Here is a 19,586-nt window from a genome sequence, read left to right as displayed (position 1 = left end):
ATGGACTAAACTTGGGCTATGCCATTTATTTATTTTTATTTAGTTTTTTTCTTCGAGGCAACTGCACTGATATAAGGTTTTGTGAGCAGAATTTTAAATACATGTATATTAGAAATCGAAGATTTCCTATTCTATAAATTAATAGAAAAAAAGTAGACAGCCCCTTTTAACTTCACTAGTAATATATATGTATGTCCTTCAGGTTGCCGTTTGTGTTTTCTCTTCTGTAACTATTTTATAACTATTAATTGTGCATCAGAATATTGTTGAATCATAAATCAGAATTAAAAATTTTTTAAAGCGCAAACTTATTTTCTTCCACTGTGATTTTATCGTTTTAGGACAGCTATCTTGTGTATATCTTGAATGAACTGGCAGGGAATACGTTCATGATCTTCTGCAGCACATGTAACAATACACAACGGGTTGCTATTTTGCTTCGTAATCTTGGATTCACTGCCATACCTCTCCATGGCCAAATGAGTCAGGTAAGATTTATATGGTTAAGAATTAGGTTCTAGATACCTGGTAGTTCTCAATGCAGAAAAGCTCTGACTCGGTCTTTCAGGTTGTTTTTCTTTCCAGAAACAATATGCAATGTCAAAATACCTTTTGTGTCGGAGACAAAAGTATTATAGGTATGAGACCTTTATTGGCTAACCATAAAAATGATATGTGCAAGCTTTCAGCACACCGGCTCCTTCAGGCAAGTTTACAAATGAATGAATTAGGCTTCGTTCACATCTGTGTCAGGGCTTCCGTCTGAGCTTTCCATCAGGGGAATCCAAATGGAAACCATAGCTTCCCGTTTGCATCGCCGTTAATTTCAATGGTGACTGATCCGGTGCAAATGGTGTCCGTTTGTCACCAGTTTTCAAGGATTTCGTTGTTTTGACGGAATCCATTACGCAGTCGACTGCGCTATTGATTCTGTCAGAACAACGAAACCCTTAAAAAATGGTGACAAACGGAAACCATTAGCAAAGTTTCCGTCTCCATTGAGATCAATGGTGATGTAAACGGAAGCTAAGGATTCCGTTTGCCTTTCCGTTGAGGGGTTCCTCCGACGGAAACCTCTTACGGAATCCCTCAATTGAAAGACCACGCTGATGTGAACAGGCCCTAAAATGTTACACAAAGAAAATTAGTACCTGAGGTGATACGTCATTAAGATAAGCCGGGGCAATAAAACTGAGGTTATAGGGGTGATGACTTAAAAGATAAGGGATCTGGAGTCAGTCTGATGGGGATGTGACCTGTGTCCATGTAGTGGCTCATAAATCCTGGTGTTAAATTGAGGCCTTGTGTCAATAACTGAAATGTTATTATCAGCTTGACTTCCAACATTTTTATTTCTGTCATTCTTAAAATGACCCTTCAGTATTAGGACCTTTAAATCTGTCATACTGTGGTCTGGTCCAGAGAAGTGTTTTCCCATGGCTGTATCCAGGTGGCTTTTTTATTGTAGGTCTGAAGATTCTTTATGGTTTGTAGTTTTTGTTTAGTTCCTCCAATGTAGATTCCTTTTATCTATGCACCTTGTACACGGTATCATGTACACTACATTGGAGGATGTACAGGAGAACGTGCCAGTGATTGTGGATGGTGTTTGATGACAAGATGTTGGTACAGGTCTTGCATTTCCTGCTGTTGGTGATGAGAGGCACTTCTGACCAGGAGATTCCTTAGGTTTGGTGGCTGTTTGTATCCAAGGAGAGGCAAATCTGGGAATATTTCCTTTAGTTTATTGTTTTTGTGAAATATAGGTTGGAGATCAGCAGCAATTTTCCTCAAAATGTGCATTTGGGGGTTGTATAGGACCACTAGGGGCACCCTGCTGTTGTCTTCCTCCTTTTTGTACTCCAGTAGATTGCTCCTTGGAATTTTTGTTGCTCTGTAGATCTGGTCATCTATAATTTGCGGATTGTATCCCTGTTGTAAGAATGTATTCCTCAGTGATAGCAGGTGTTGTTTTCGGTCTTCACTGTCTGAACAGATCCGTATGTACCGCAGAGCCTTTCTGTAGATGATGGATTTCTTTAGGCAGGACGTCCTGTAGGTTTATGATCGATTTGTGGGTTGTATGGTATTGTTTCTTATGTATATGGTCATGTCCAAGAAATATGTTTGAGATTTTGAGTAGTTGAGAGTGAGTTTGATGGTAGGATGTTTAAAGTTTTTATGGAAATATAGCAGTACATTTTCAGATCCTGTCCAGATTATCAGCAGGTCATCAATGTACCGGAAATAAGCTGGAGGTTTCTTGCGCAGGTTGATAAAAACCTCTCCCTAGTGACATAGGTGACAGTTATGTCCAGGACACCACAGACATCCTAGGTCCACTACAAGAGGGAACATTATTGGCAACTATGGATGTGGAGTCTCTGTATTCTAACATCCCCCATGAGGATGGCATCCAACGCTTTCTTGAAAGTAACAATCTAGCACAATTATTTTTCATTTGACAAAGACCTATATCTGCATTGTATGGGAAGCGCAATAGGTAGCAAAATGTCACCACAATATGCTAACCTGTTCATGGCCAAACTAGAGGAGTTTTTATCAACCTGCACAACTTAACGTCGAACCTATTTCCGGTACATTGATGACCTGCTGATCATCTGGACAGGCTCTGACAATGAAATGCGTTTGTTTTTTTTTTTTGTTTTTTATGCACTTATATTGACTATATATATATAAAAATTAAAAAAAATGCACTGTTTCACTCTTGCATCATCTGTGTACAGTACATAGAGCCCGCAAAACATGGCTGTCAGCCAAATCAGCCGGTGACGTGCTCTCACTGGAACCACTTTGACTTGATCAGAGCGGAGTTTAGATGATCGCTCAGGAGCACAAGAGCTGCTGTCTGTCAAGCTGTCAGCTACTCACCAATGCGTTTGGCTCACAGCGGCGTTCTTTCTGAAGCCTTTTTGTACTAGAATACATTGAAGCTGCAGAAACGAAACCGTGCGTTTTGAAAAAACAGGTGGATGCCGTGACGCCATTAGGCCTTGTTCACACAGTATGAATTTGCTGCTGATTTTTGCGTTTATTTTTTAAAGGGTATCTAAACTTTAAAGAAACTTCTGACCTGTCCGTTACATGTCAGAAGAAGTTTTGATCGGTTGAGGGTCCGATCACTCAGACCCCAGCCGATCACTAATTTGAAGCGGCAGAAGCACACGGGTGAGCGCTAAGCTGCTTTTTGTTTCTGAACAGCTTTTCTTGGAAAGCCGAGCAATTGGTTTGCGGACCCCATAGAAAGTCTGAGCTAGTACACCAACTGCTCGGCTTTCCGAGAAAAGCCAATCCGAATCTAAGCGGCTTAAGGCTCACCCGAGCAATTCTGCAATAAGCAATAACTAATTTTAGCGAACTGTGGGGGTCTCAGTGTTCGGACCCCCACCGATCAAATCTTCTGCAGTGTCACTATGACATGTCAGAAGTTTTTTTTTAATGTTTAGTTACCCTTTAAGCCAAATCCTTATATTTTATATTGAGTCTTGATAGCTTAAACTTAGATTTATTTTTTATAAATTTGTATGAGGTTTTAACACCAATTGATGTGAAAAAAAAAATCTAAGTACAAGTGAAATGTGCCTTGACAGTTACCAAAGCAGTTTTTTTTTCTTTCCTACAGAATAAAAGACTTGGTTCTCTAAATAAGTTTAAGGCAAAATCCCGCTCAGTCCTCCTGGCCACTGATGTCGCAAGTCGAGGACTTGATATTCCACATGTGGATGTTGTTATAAATTTTGACATCCCGACGCATTCTAAGGTTAGTATTACTGTACAACTTACTGATAGTATGTCACTACTTCAGCCACTAAATGTTCTATCATGCTTTTAGCTATTGTGAATTCTAGTTTGCATAAAAAGGCTAGAAACCCTGTATCTGAAATACTATCTCTTGTAATTGAGTATGTTAAAAAAAGGTGGCACGCAATTTGAATTTCTAAAATGGGCATTGCATACCCACCGGATTACCATGGAAGAACTACTGACAAAATGTTTCTACTCCCATTACTACTTCAAAGAAGGTGTCATGGCAAGTAAAGCTCTTTCTAACTCTTGCTGAGATGTGTTAAATGCTTTGTCAGGCATCTTTGAGCAGGCTGAAATCCGATTGCTATCCTTATTGTAAGGCCCTATTCTCACGGCCTCAGTATGTACAATAGACCCCAAATGGGGCAGTTCACATGGCTGATTTTTTTGACGGCCTGGTAAACTGGGCCGTCCAAAAAATGGAACATGCCCTATTTTGGGGCCTTTGTGGGCGCACGGCTCCCATATAAGTCCATGGGGCTGTGTAAAACACGGCCATCATTTGGACATGATCTGAGTGACAGCCATGTTTTCTGCCGCTCGCTCTCCTCCTCACAGCACGAATTGCATGTGAGAAGATTTTTTTTTTATGTAGGGAGTGCCACGCAGGCCCCTGTAGGGAGTGCCACGCAGGCCCCATGGACCGTGACATCTGGGGCACCACCTGAAGCGGAATCCCTGGCCAGAGCCTTGCTGACGCTCTGGCAGGGGATTCCGCTCCAAGAGAATCCCCTGACACCACTGTCCATACATGGACAGCCGTCAGGGTCTCCCTTTAGGAGCGGATTCCCCGGCCAGAGGGATTCCACTCCTACGTGCAGATACAGTGGCACGATCTGCATGGTGGGTGCTATCTACAAGGGTGCTGTGTGGCAAGATCTACGGGTTGTCGGTTTGGCATTAACTACAAGGGGGCGGCGGAGTGGCACTACCTACATGGGGCATCAACCTCTGCGATTGCTGTCCGAATTGCCGAGAAATTGTCCAAAGCTGCAGTTCATTGGTTGTGAGGACATGGTTCAAGTACAAAATAGCAGAGAAAAAGCCAGAAACCAATGCAAAGAAGCTGAGGGATCAGATTAAGCTCTCTCTACTCTGAAAGCAAGAGAAAATAGTGACAGGGCGATCATGTGACCTTCTTGTGGGTGCTTTTTAGTGGGTGGGACTAAAATAATTGACAAATTAAATTCATCCGTTTTTAAAACGGACAGTAAAAAAACGATGCAAAACTGGTCACAATCAGCCGTTAAAAACGGAAACACTGAACTTTTAAACGGAACTCATGCAGAACAGCCAAGACAAACTGACCTAAACAGCTGTTTTTATCGGCAGACACCCGGGCCCTGTCATGTGAATAGAGCCTAAAAGTGACAGCGTTTGAAGCTGCTATATCCCGGGGAACAAGTAGATGGATTTGTTTGCATCTGATACAGTGAAGGAAATAAGTATTTGAGCCCTTGCTGATTTTGTACGTTTGCCCACTGTCAAAGACATGAACAGTCTAGAATTTTTAGGCTAGGTTAATTTTACCAGTGAGAGAGCGATTATATTTAAAAAGAAAATCACATAGTCAAAATTATATTTATTTGCATTGTGCACAGAGAAATAAGTATTTGATCCCTTTGGCAAACAAGACTTAATACTTGGTGGCAAAACCCTTGTTGGCAAGCACAGCAGTCAGATGTTTTTTGTAGTTGATGATGAGGTTTGCACACATGTTAGATGGAATTTTGGCCCACTCCTCTTTGCAGATCATCTGTAAATCATTATGATTTTGAGGCTGTCGCTTGGCAACTCGGATCTTCAGCTCCCTCCATAAGTTTTCGATGGGATTAAGGTCTGGAGACTGGCTAGGCCACTCCATGACCTTAATGTGCTTCTTTTTGATCCACTCCTTTGTTGCCTTGGCTGTATGTTTCGGGTCATTGTCATGCTGGAAGACCCAGCCACGAGCCATTTTTAATGTCCTGCTGGAGGGAAGGAGGTTGTCACTCAGGATTTGACGGTACATGGCTCCATCCATTCTCCCATTGATGCGGTGAAGTAGTCCTGTGCCCTTAGCAGAGAAACACCCCCAAAACATAATGTTTCCACCTCCATGCTTGACAGCGGGGACGGTGTTCTTTGGGTCATAGGTAGCATTTCTCTTCCTCCAAACACGGCGAGTTGAGTTAATGCCAAAGAGCTCTATTTTAGTCTCATCTGACCACAGCACCTTCTCCCAATCACTCTCAGAATCATCCAGATGTTCATTTGCAAACTTCAGATGGGCCTGTACATGTGCCTTCTTGAGCAGGGGGACCTTGCGGGCACTGCAGGATTTTAATCCATTACGGCGTAATGTGTTACCAATGTTTTTTTTTATGACTGTGGTCCCAGCTGCCTTGAGATCATTAACAAGTTCCCCCCGTGTAGTTTTCGGCTGAGCTCTCACCTGCCTCAGGATCAAGGATACCCCACGAGGTGAGATTTTGCATGGAGCCCCAGATCGATGTCGATTGACAGTCATTTTGTATGTCTTCCATTTTCTTACTATTGCACCAACAGTTGTCTCCTTCTCACCCAGCGTCTTACTTATGGTTTTGTAGCCCATTCCAGCCTTGTGCAGGTCTATGATCTTGCCCCTGACATCCTTAGAAAGCTCTTTGGTCTTGCCCATGTTGTAGGGGTTAGAGTCAGACTGATTAATTGAGTCTGTGGACAGGAGTCTTTTATACAGGTGACCATGTAAGACAGCTGTCTTTAATGCAGGCACCAAGTTGATTTGGAGCGTGTAACTGGTCTGGAGGAGGCTGAACTCTTAATGGTTGGTAGGGGATCAAATACTTATTTCTCTGTTCACAATGCAAATAAATATATATAATTTTGACTATGTGATTTTCTGTTTATTTTTTTATATAATCTATCTCTCACTGGTAAAATTAACCTAGCCTAAAAATTCTAGACTGTTCATGACTTTGACAGTGGGCAAACTTACAAAATCAGCAAGGGATCAAATACTACTTTCCTTCACTGTAGTCTGTAGATGACCCGTTTAGTTCTATAGGAGAGTTTTCTTGGCATTCTCTGTGACCTGTGCTGAGGGAGCGGTGTCAATCACCTATTAATGATGACTCCTGTGTAATCTATATAGAGGTGTCCCGTTTTATGGTAATTCCTGCCTGTGATGATAATAAGATTGCTGAGAAGTGATCTCTAAAGAATAGGAAGTGTCAGTCCATAGTAAGGCTTCGTGGCCATAATGAAAAATGCAAGATTCTAGGATTCTTTGTCAGAGACAAAAAATTTAAGAAAATCGCCCGAAATTTCTTTAAAAAAAAAAGTAACCTGGAAACTTGATTTAAATCCTACCTACCCCAGGGTGTACAGTTAAATCCTAGGTGGGAAGCGGTTCCTGCATATTGCCGTTTACAGTGAAGGAATGTGGGTGTCGCAGGTTCAGGACTTCTGAGACCGCATCAACAACAGCGGGAGCTAGCTGTAATATAAAGCTGGGCTACTGCTCCAAAGTACGGGTTCAAGTAGGGTACTATCCCGGGCGTTTAACCCTTTAGATGTCACGGTCAATAGTGACCACTGCATCAAAGTGGTTGGCAGAGGGATGGAGCTCCCTCGTCACCCCCCTGACAATCGCAGGGTGCTGCTGGGTTGCTGTGGCCGCCTGGTCTGCCATGTATGGAAGCATCTTAAACAATTCCTTTCGGTGTAATAATACATTGCACTACATAAGTAGTGCAATGTATAATACTTGCAATCAGAAGATAAAAAATAAAAGTTTAAGAAAATGTAAAGTTTCAAGTACCTTGAAAAACAAGTCCCAAATGAGTGTCATTTCGAGCATGGCGGTGAGCCCAAACAGCAGTTTGGCTGCATATGGGTTATTCGCATATTTGGGAGAAACCACTTAACAGTTTATGGTGTGTTTCCAGTGGCACATGCTGGGCACAACATATTGGGCACTGAAATGGCATATATATATGGCAAAACTGCAATTTTCATTAACCTCAATTAATCACTAATTTATGGAAAACACATCGGAGGTCAAAATGCTCACTACACCACTTGATGAATTCCTTGAGGGTGTAGGTTTTAAAATGGAGTGACGAGTTTGGGGTTTCTTCTCCTCAAATGTGCATGGATCCCATAAAGGGGTACAGCATAAAATTTATAGAGCTGTCTTTTCACAGTGGCACAAGCTGGAGACAACATATTGGCCACTAAAATTGCACATAATGGCATACCACACCTCCTATGAATTTTTATTTATGTGCCCTTTTATTACTTAGCACAGCTTACATATGCCCCAACATTATAAATTGAAATAGTAGTCAATACGGCTTAATTAAAATGAATTCAGCAAAAACAGCCAAAAAAAGAAACCTGTGTGGTCAAAATGCTCACTATACCCCTAGATAAGTTCCTTAAGGAGGTGTAGGTTCCCAAATGTCACTTTTTGAGGGGTTTCCACTGTTTTGGACTGAGGCTTTGCAAATGCGACATGGCACCCGAAAACCATTCCTGCAAAATTTAAGCTCCAAAAACCAAATTGTGCTCCTACTTATCGGAGCCCTGTCGTGTGTCCAAACAGCCATTTATGACCACATGTGGGGTATTGCTGTACTCAGGAGAAATTGCTTTACAAATGTTGGGGTGCTTTTTCTCCTTTGTCCATAGTAAAAATGAAAAAAAAAATATAATTTTTTTTGACCCAATTCTAATAAATTCTTTGTGGGGCCAAAATGCTTACTACACTTTTAGGGGTATCTCGTGCTTTGCAAATGCGACAATGCAACTAGCCCAGCAAATGCCTAGAGCCAAATGGCACCCCTTCCCTTCCGAGCTCTGTTGTGCAGTTTATAATCACATATGGGGTATTGCCCTGCTCAGGAAAAAATTGCTTTAACACTTTTTTTTTTTGGGCACCTTTTCTCCTGAATTCCTGAAAACATAAACTGAAACTGCATGTTATTGGGGGAAAATGTATTTTTCGTTTTTCAGGGCCCTATTCTAATAAATTCTATGGAACACTTGTTGTCCAAATGCTCATTACTTCCCTACATAAATTCCTTGATGGGTGCAGTTTCTAAAATGGGGTCTGCTTTGGGATATTATGTTTAGCACCTCAAGGTCTCTTCAAACATGAAATGGTGTCTGAAAAACATCCTAATAAAAAGGAGGCCTCAAAACCCAAGGTGCTCTTTTGCTTCTGAGGCCTGTGTTTGAGTGAAGTAGCACACTATGGCTAGATATGGGATATTTTTGAAAACTGCAGAATCTGGGTAGTAAATATTCAGTTGTTTCTCTGTTAACCCCTTAAGGACATGGACTAGTTGGCACGTTCAGTACGCAGCCGCATTTTTCAAATCTGACGTATAATTTATGTCGCAATAGCTTTGGAATTCTTTTACCTATCCAATCGATTCTGATATTGTTTTCATGCGACACATTGGACTTTGTTACTGGTAAAATTTGGTCGATACATAAAGTATTTAATTGTAAAAAAAAAACTCAAATTTAACGAATAATTAGCTGTTTTCTAAATTTTTTATGTATCTGCTTGTAAGACCGTTATACTATACAAAATAGTTTCTAATTAACATCCCCCATATGTCTACTTTAGATTGGCATCGTTTTTTGAACGTCCTTTTATTTTTCTAGGACATTACAAGGCTTAGAACTTTATCAGGAATTTGTCACATTTTCAGGAAAATTCCAAAAGGCTATTTTTACAGGGAACAGTTCAGTTGTGAAGTGGCATTGAGGGGCCCAATCAATACAAACTGCCATAAGTCACCCCATTTTAAAAACTGCACCCAAAATATTCAAAACCGCATTTAGAAAGTTTATTAACCCTTTAGGCATTCCACAAGCATTAAAGCAATGTAGGGGTGAAATTTACAAATTTATTTTTATTTTGCATAAATGAATTTTAATTTTTTTTCTGTAACACAGAAGGTTTCACCAGAGAAACGCAACTCAATATTTATTGGCAAGATTCAGCAGTTTTTAGAAATATCCCACATGTGGCCATAGTGCGGTAATGGACTGAAACACAGGCCTCCGAAGCAAAGGAGCACCTAGCGGATTTTGGTGACTCCTTTTTACTACATTATATTTTAGGCACCAAATCGGGTTTGAAGCGGTTTTGTGGTACCAAAACAAAGGAAACACCCCAAAAAAGACCCCATTTTGGAATATACACCCCTTGAGGAATTAATATAGGTGTGTAGTGAGCATTTTTGATCCCACGGGTGTTTCATAGATTTTATTAGATTTGAAACGTAAAAATGAAAAAAAAAAAAAGTGTGTTTTTAATTTTTATTTTTTATAAGATGTTGTTTTAGTGGAAAAAAATTCAATTTCCACAAGGAATAAAGAAGAAAAAGCCCACCAACATTTGTAAAGCAACTTCTCCAGAGTACTGACACAGCCCATATGTGGCCCTAAAATGCTGTTTGGGCACATGGCAGGGCTCAGAAGGGAAGGAGCACCATTTGGCTTTTGAGCACAGATTTTGCTGTAATATTTTTCAAGAGCATGTTGTTTGCAGAGCCCCTGAGGTACCAGTACAGTAGAAAACCCCAAGAAGTGACCCCATTTTGTAAACTACACCCCTCAAGAATTTATCTAGGGGTATAGTGAGCATTTTGATCCTACAGGAGTTTTTCAGAATTTGATGCAAAGAATGAAAAACTACAAATTTTTCACAATTGTGCCATTTCAGTGCCCAAGATTTTGTGCCCAGCTTGTGTTATCGGAGATACTTCCACCACAAATTGTTACGCAGGTACTCCCGAGTACGGCAATACCTCACATGTTGCCATTATCTGCTGCCTGGGCACACGGCAGGGCTCAGAAGGGAAGGCGCACTAGATTTGGAGCTTAGATTTCGCTGGAATGGTTTCTAGTATAAAAATTTGTATAAAATTTATACTGAAAAGTTTATATAAGTTTTCATACATTTTGGATGAAAGTCACTGATCAGCCACAGGAATACAGGACTAAAATATGCGCAACTGTGTTCAGCTGGTCCTTCTGTGTACGGCCTAGGCACACGGCAGGGCTAAGAAGAAAGTTTGGATAAAATTTTGGGGAGAAAGTCCTGGATTATAAATGTCATGGCAACGTCACTGAAAAGCCAGAGGGATGCAGTACTGATATATGTACAGCTATGTTCAGCTGGTCTTTCTGGGTACGGCTTGAGCACACGGCAGGGCTAAGAAGGGAAAGAGTGGCATGCGGCATAATAATACTGTAGCTGTGCGAAGTACATCAGGGTAAATATAAAAGGCACAGTCCTGGCTTCTCAGGGCACATTTCGCACTTATAGATGGTATCTTTTCTTATGCCATTTTTAAAGCATGCCCTGCAAATTCTTTTATTTTATTTTTTTTGCCCTGGCACAATGCGTGTGGCCTTGCTTCCAGAAATACTGGGGCCCTCCTCTTCCTGATCTCCAAATATAAGGGACTTTATTACCACTTCTTGAAAATTTAGGAAAGTTCCCTGCTGGCCTGAAGATCGGAATAGCACGTATGCATTATACAATATTTGCATGATGTGCACGGCCACACCCTTGGTGTCCCCATGGCATTGTATGGCTGCAGCACTTGATCTGAGAGATCAACCGCGTACATATATTTATTGTAGTCAAGAATGCAATCCGGTTTGAAGGTCTCTGTACTGGTACCTCTTACAGGGTCGGGGGTGCTGCCATGGCCATGTATTGTTGTCAATATGTGGACATCCCTCTTGTCCTTACACTTGACACACAATAGATTGTTGCTGCATTGTGCCCTACACTCAGCTCTTCTGAGTTTTTGCCCGAGCAGCGACCTCGGGAGGCTTCTCTGGTTCTTGCGAACTGTTCTGCATGCCATTGTACTAATGTGAACAAAGGAATGGGGAGTGGGAAAAGTAGTGTGTATAGGGATTTCAGAGGTTTTGGTAATTACATTGGTTCGTGTCTTTTTGGAAACGAGCAGTTCCTCGCGGTTAGTTCTAAGCGCTATGTTGTAGGCCTCTTTGATATTACGGTTAGAGTAGTGTCTCGCCTGCAGCCTAGCCCTCAATTCAACTGCTCGTTTCTTAAAATTAATAAAAGTTGAGCAATTGCGTCTCAATCTCAAGAACTCCCCTTTTGGTATTGCCCTAATTGTGTTTTTCGAGTGTGCACTTTCAGCAGCCAACAGGCTGTTGGTGGCAGTCACTTTCCTATAGAGATCCGTGTGGAGATTCCTCTCTGGATCTGTGTAGATGAGGACATCCAAAAATGGAATCGACTGTGAATTATAGTCAAGAGTCAATTTCAGATTGAAATCATTGTCATTCAATTTTCCAATGAGATTCTCCAAATCAGAGATAGGGCCCCCCCAAATGACGAATATATCGTCAATGAAACGCCTCCAGAGGCAGATGTTATCTGTCAAAATTGTAAACTCATCACAAAAAACAATTACCTCTTCCCACCAGCCAAGATAGATGTTGGCAAATGTGGGGGCCACAGCTGCTCCCATCGCCGTGCCCCTAATTTGCAGGTAAAACCGCCCATCAAATAAGAAATAGTTCCGTGTAAGGATGAATCTCAGTGCTTTAAGAATAAAGTCCTTCCTCACGGGGTTCAGATTCTGATCTCTAGATAGAAAATAGTCTACCGCTGAACAACCCCTAGAGTGGGACTGGAGATCACTGTGTGAGCACACTATCTGATCAGTTACTCCTCCTGCAGAGTTGTCCTCACGGAGCAGTTACAGCTCTGCTATGTCAAGCTTATACATAGAGGACTAGCTAGCACGCAACAGTCTCAACTCTGCTGTGCCGTGTCTACTTGCATAGGACACATGCACATACAACCCATATGGTTGTATTGATGCAGGGATTTCTCCACCGCAGGGCTTTAATTACAGCCCGTTGGAGGAACCTTTAGTGTCATATGCAGGTTGACTGTCTCGTCATTGATACTGAGGGGGACAGCCATTTGCTAATATTTAACACTTTAATCTCTGGATCAGGGACTATTACAGAGCCTCCTCGCATATACACAGGGGGAGGCTAGACACATATATCTTTAATAAAACGAAGCAATTAATTTAGACATAATATTGTCTCAGTGTGCCAATCTAGGGGACTTTGGCACAACGTCATCATTTTTTCATCTAACATTGTTTTTAATAATTATTCAATAAAGTATTTTTTATTTTTAACATTGATGTAACACACTACTTTTCCCACTCCCCGTTCCTTTGTTCATATATCGATAATTGGTGGTGTACACCTAGTGTGAATTACTCCAACATATTATATATAAAATTGTAAGAGGGTAATACCTATCTAAATATATCACCATTGTACTAATGGAAGCGAGCTCTTGAAAAGTAGTACGCTGGTTTAGTAATTATCCAGGTAGAGGTGGTAGCCCTTGCCCAGCAGCGGATGCACCAAATCCCACACTATCTTGCTGATAATTCCCATGAAGGGGGGGGGGGGCGTTCTGGCTGATGAGTAGTCGTGTCCTTCCCTTCATATATTTTAAATTTGTACGTGTACCCTGTACTTTCGCACAGCTTGTACATCTTCACGCCATACCTTGCTCTCTTATTTGGCAGGTATACCTGGGCAAATTTGGCGCTGAAATGGTCTAATAGGAGTCTAATTTTAAATAGTCTGTCAAAGCTGGGGTCACTTTGGGGAGGGCATCGTGCAGTAACACAAAATTCTGCGAATTATCTCAAAACTAGTCCTGACCATCGCCATGCGGTACATGGGGGTGTGGTACAGTATATCTGTGCTCCAGTATGTTCTAATGGATGGCTTTTTAGGAAGCCCCATACTGAGCACAATACCCCAGAACTTCCTCCTTTCCATGTTGTCTAGAGGAGTCCACTTGTTGGGCTTGGCGTAAATAGATGAGGCGATAAACTGTTGGACATATAGGTTAGTTTGGGTCACATTCGTAAGTGAAATAAACTTTAAAAAAAAGTATTTCCTGTAACCCTGCCAATTCAAATTGAATCCCTGGGGTGCCCGTAATCCCAGTGACCTGGGGCTCGTAGTTCTTGGGTTTGGGGTCCACATGGGGTAACTGCTCTTGGGGGCTGGTGTAGCAGATGTCCAGGGGGCACCGTCTTGGCGGTTCCTCATTTGATGAGGAGGGAGAGGTAGAAGAGGGTTTCTTTGTGACTTTCGAATTCGCTGTCCGAAGCAATAATGGCTTATGGGCCATTATGCTCTTTATCAGATGGGAATTGGAAATAACTTTGATTCCTAAATTTTTTATTTTTTTTGTTTTCGCTTTTACGACTTTCATCGTGCGGTAAAAATGTCAACTTAACTTTATTCTGCGGCTTCATACGATTACGGTGATACCAATTTATATAGTTTTTTATAAAAAAATAATAATTTTCACCTCCTCCTGAGAGCCATAACTTTTCTTTTTACTCCTGTGGTTTGAGGACTTATTTTTTGCGGGATGAGCTGTAGTTTTTATTGGTACTATTTTTTGGTACATACAACTTATGTTGCAGTAATTTTTACAGGCTTCTGTTAAGCCGTGCCAGAGACAGGGCTTAAGAGGCAGACCTGGAAGCCTTCATTAGGCCCCTGGGCTGCCATGACCACTATTGGCACCCCAATTGCATTGTGAATGTGCCGACGAACTGTCGGAGGGGTCCGCCCCCTCTTTTCAATGCTAAAGATGCTGTGGTCGCGATTGATCGCAGAATTTGAGGGTTTAAACTGCCAGGAGCGGCGTGATTGCTGGCCCTTAGTCCCAGGTATCAGCTGTAAAACCCAGCTGACACCCGCAGCGTATGGAGCGTGCTCGGCCCGTGAGCGCGCTCCATACTTTCCTAAAACGCTTACCACGTACGTTTACGTGATCGTGCATCAAGAGGTTAAAATAAGTTTTATGTAATAAAAACAATAATCGCCCTGTTTCCTGATCAAGTCCTATTTATAATTGGAAAAAAATGTAAACGATACGTAATCGGTATCGCCGCGTTCAGAATGGCCTGAACTATAAAAATATCATGTTATTTTTACCGCACGGTGAACACCGTAAAAATCCGACCATTTCTTTTTTTGTTCAGCTTGTCTCAAAAAGTCGCAAGTACCCCAAAATGGTACCCACAAAAACTACAGTTCGTCACGCAAAAAACAAGCCCTCCCACAGCAATATCAACTGAAAAATAAAAGTTATGGCTGTCCGAAAATTGCCACACTAAAACATATATTTATTTTTTTAGAAAACTATTTTTATTGTGGGAAAGTAGTAAAACATAAAAACACTATATAAATTTGGTGTCGCTGTCATCGTATCGACCCACAGAATGAAGTTAACAGGTTTATACTTCACGGTGAACACTAGGAAACCAAAAAACAGCAATTCTAGCACGGTTTAGTTTCTTCTTTTTTACAGTCTCCCAATAAATAGGGATAAAAAAAATGCATGTACCCCAAATTGGAACCAACAAAAATAACCGCTCGTTCCACAAAAAAACAAGCCCCCACACAGCTCCGTCAATAGAAAAATAACATGTTCTAATTCTCAGAACGCAATGATGCTAAATGACAGCCCAGATTAATTTTCTAGCTCCAGTGGTTTTTCACTAAAAATCCCACATCGTCAATTGCTACAGGTGGTGGTGGAGATGAGGAAACTTTAGGGCCTTGTGCTGCTTATAGGGCTAATGAAGTCAAATATTAGGCAATACTAGAGCGCAGACATTTTGTACAATACCCAAAAAAGCCAGCCTATGCATACAGGATTGGTTCAACAGCGTACCACACCAATCCATGGATTAGTAATTTTATTATTCATGTACCCCAAAATTACATCATCCTATTATGCACTGATGCACTTTGCCCAGCTTACATATGCCCTCACCTTTCAAGCTGAAATACCAGTAAAACCCAAAACAAAACTACCAAGCAAAATCTTTTTCCCATATTCACTATGGATAAAGGAGAAAAAGCACCCCAACATTTGTGAAGCTATTTCTCCTGAGCATGGCAATACCCCATGTGTGGTAATAAACTACTGTTTGGACACACGGCAGAGCTCAGAAGGAAGGAGCGCAATTTGGTATTTGGAGCTCAAAATTTGCTGGAATGGTTTTCGGGTGCCATTTTACATTTGCAAACCGCGAGAGAACAAAACAGTGGAAACCACCCAAAGGTGATGACATTTGGGAACCTACAGTCCTTAAGGAACTTATCTAGGGGTATAGTGAGTATTTTGACCCCACAGTTTTGTTTTTTTTCAAATTAGGCCGTATTTTACTGGTATTTCAATTTTATAATGTGGGGTCACCTGTAAGCTGTGCAAAGCAAATCAGAGTGTAATAAAAGGGTACATAAATAAAAATCCATAGGTGTAATTCTGGCAAAGGCTCTGGCTAACAGGGTGACAAGAGTGGTAACTAAAGTAGTGGGCCCGGATCAGTCGGGATTCATGCCATCAAGATCTACAGCGATTAATATACGAAGATTATTCTTGAATTTGCAGACAGATGTTGCAGATACGCAGTGTAGAGCAGTGCTGTCCTTAGACGCTGCCAAGGCATTTGAGAGCGTGGAATGGGGGTATCTGTGGGCTGTTTTGGAGCGGTTTGGTTTTGGGAGAAATTTTATAACATGGGTAAAATTGTTGTATAAGGAACCGGTGGCTAGAATCAGAGCCAATGGAAGGATGTCAGAATCTTTTAGATTAGGGAGGGGGACGCGTCAGGGATGTCCACTTTCCCCGTTACTATTCGCTATAGCGATCAAACCTCTGGCAAACATAGTAAGGCAACATCCGGGTATAGAAGGGTTTCGATGTGGGGACCTGGAGGAACGCATTGCACTATATGCGGATGATATTTTGCTATTCCTGGGAGAGATAGATCGATCACTGCCTATGATAATGACCGTATTGGAACGGTTTGGTAAATTTTCAGGGTTGCAAATTAATTGGAGCAAGTCGGCATTATTGCCACTCAAGTCATTAGAGGGGCCACTGCAGGGGGGGGGGAATTGATATACCTTGTGTTAAGGAATTTAAATATCTGGGGATTAAGGTCTCGGCGAGGGTGCAGGATTTTGTCGCACTGAATGTAAAACCATTACTGGACAAACTAAAAGAAAAGACTAGAATATGGCTAGGACTACCACTTTCAGCGCTACGAAGAGCAAACCTGATTAAAATGATTCTGATGCCTCAGGTTCTTTATGTTGTGCATAATGCCCCAGTGTGGTTGCCTAAGTACTGGTTCAGGAGAATACATAATCTGTTTAGGGACTTGGTGTGGAAAAGGGGGATCCCCAGGATTAATTTGGAAAAACTACAATTACCAACAGACCAGGGAGGATTTGCTATTCCAAATGCGTGGATATATTATCTAGCAGCCCAAGTGCAACACTTTAAAGGTTGGAAGAATAGGGAAGAGTGGGACTCTAGTGGGAAACTGGTGTATTATTTGAGTCAGTGCACGGATATACTAGAGGCCATGGAGTCTCATAAGTTGCGGAGGGAGGCGAAAGGGAAACCAACCTTGCTATTGATACATAGGATCTGGTGGGAATGCAAGAAAATATTGGGCGTTACAGGGTGCTCCAACTATATGCCTCTATGGGACAATCCATACCTATGGGAATTTAGTATCTTGGCCGGCTTCCAGGAATGGGAACAAGCAGGGGTCAGATATGTATACCAGTTGTATGAGGGAGGAAGTCTCAAATTGTTCTCACAATTGCAGGAGGAGTTTGGGCTCCCACATCGGATGTTCTATCAGTATCTCCAGTTGCGTCACGCAGCACAGGCCCAGGGTAGGTCGGTGGACTTGAGCTGCTCCACTATGGGAGCGATGGAACAGTTATTGGGGGCAAAGGACACTAAGGGGATTATCTCTGTGATATATAGTACATTACTTTCCAAATTCCTTGGAGATCCGATGGGGGAGATCAGACGCAAATGGGAAGAAGATGTGGGGACTATAACAGATGAAGAGTGGGAGGAGATACTCGAATCGCCCAAAATGCTGTCCATTAATGTAGCACATAGGCGGTCACAACTTTTTCTCCTGCATAGGGTGTATAGGACACCTAAGGTGTTATGTCAAATGCGGCTCAGGCCAACGAAGGAGTGTCCCAGGTGTTCGTTTGATGGGGCAGACATAAAGCATATGTTCTGGGACTGTCCGATGCTGAATGACTACTGGAAGGAGGTTGGAGGCATGGTAGCGAGAGTATATGGGAGGGATTTCCCGTTGGAACCTAAGATCTTTATGTTGGGTTGTATGGGGGAGGAGGGAGGAAATGGGGCTGAATTACTGGCTATTAAAAAAGTTTTATACCACGCTAGGAAGCTGATAGCAAAATATTGGCTGAACGCGGATCCCCCGGAGGTGTCTGAACTGGTAGGATATGTTAATCACACGGTGTCGTTAGAACATCGGATATATCTGAAACGAGGAGCAACACACAAATATGATAAACAATGGGGAAAGTGGATACATAACTATGGTACGGCAGGGAGGTAGGAGGCAGATTGAGGGGACATGATCAGGAGATCGCTTATGAATATATTAGTATGATGCGGGAGAGAAAATGTACGAGCCAGGGAAAGAAGGAGATACTGCGGGGGGGGGGGGGGGGAGTTCGGTTGCAGGGAAGGGGGAGTTATGTTAAATGTAACTGAATATTCTGTACAAAACTGAAAATGTATTGATTGTTGGAATTGACTAGATATACATGTGATTTATAATGTATGTTGTACTATCAATAAAAACTGGTTTGATTTGAAAAAATAAATCCATAGGTGTGTGGTACGCCTTGAAGCAATCCTTTATGCTTAGGCCAGGTTTTTCGCGGGCAGGTGTAGCGATGATAAGTGGTGTCTTTTCTTATCCCCAGTTGGAACACACCCTGCACCTTTTTTTGGATCTTCTATTCTTTGCGGTTTGGGGAATAGTGCTGGGAAAGTGGTGCCCTCGTGCAATACGGGCGCCCTCGCTTTCAGCAGATGTGCTTGGGGGCCCTCGTCTTCCTGGTTTTCAAACACAAGTGCCTTGATAATAACCTCTTGAAAATTAAGGAATATCCCTGTCCGGGCTGAACATTGGAATAGCACATAAGCGTTATACAATGCGATCTGTACCATGTGCATGGCCACCTTTTTGTACCACACCGTTGTTTTTTGCATGGCACTATACGTCTTCAGCAATTGATCTGAGTGATCAACCCCTTACATGTAGTTCCATGATGCAATCTGACTTGTCCCCATACAGGAACAGGTGTACTGTTGTATTGTGGTCAAGAGCAGGTCATCTCTCTTCTTCCTATACTAGACGAACAACATGTTCTTGCTGCATACTGCCCAGCACTCAACCCTTCTGACACATTGCCCAAGCTGTGTTTTGGGGAGGCCTCTCTGGTTTTTGCGCATGGTGCCGCATGCTGTAGTATTTCGGGTGGAGAGGCACTTTAATAGTGGAATTCTGGTATAGGAAGTTATCCACATAAATGTGGTAACAATGGTCCAACAGTGGGTGCATTAAATCCCACACTATTTTCCCTCTAACCACACGACGAGGGGGTCGTTCTGGGGGTTCAATGCTGGAGTCCTTCCCTTCATAAAGCCGAAACTTGTAGGTGTACCCTGAGCTGTACGTTTAGATTTCATACCTGCCCCTCTTACTGGGAAGGGATTGGCAAAATGTAAAGAGGCTCTGTCACCAGATTTTGAAACCCCTATCTGCTATTGCAGCAGATAGGCGCTG

The 19,586-nt window shown here is 42.1% G+C and overlaps 1 protein-coding gene across 1 annotated transcript in view; it reads left to right on the top strand.

The window, feature by feature from the left end:
• DDX47 (DEAD-box helicase 47) overlaps positions 1–19,586 on the top strand; it is a 104,861-nt gene that overhangs the window by 68,272 nt on the left and 17,003 nt on the right. Inside the window, exons 8-9 of the mRNA XM_075833538.1 lie at positions 342–488; positions 3,644–3,781. Of these exons, the coding sequence (XP_075689653.1) occupies positions 342–488; positions 3,644–3,781 (285 nt within the window). The remainder of the gene's footprint in view (positions 1–341; positions 489–3,643; positions 3,782–19,586) is intronic.

The sequence above is a fragment of the Rhinoderma darwinii genome, chromosome 7, assembly GCF_050947455.1.
Source record: "Rhinoderma darwinii isolate aRhiDar2 chromosome 7, aRhiDar2.hap1, whole genome shotgun sequence".
Taxonomy (NCBI): Eukaryota; Metazoa; Chordata; class Amphibia; order Anura; family Rhinodermatidae; genus Rhinoderma; species Rhinoderma darwinii.
Note: the sequence above shows the minus strand (reverse complement) of the source record. Positions and strands in the feature narration are given on the sequence as shown.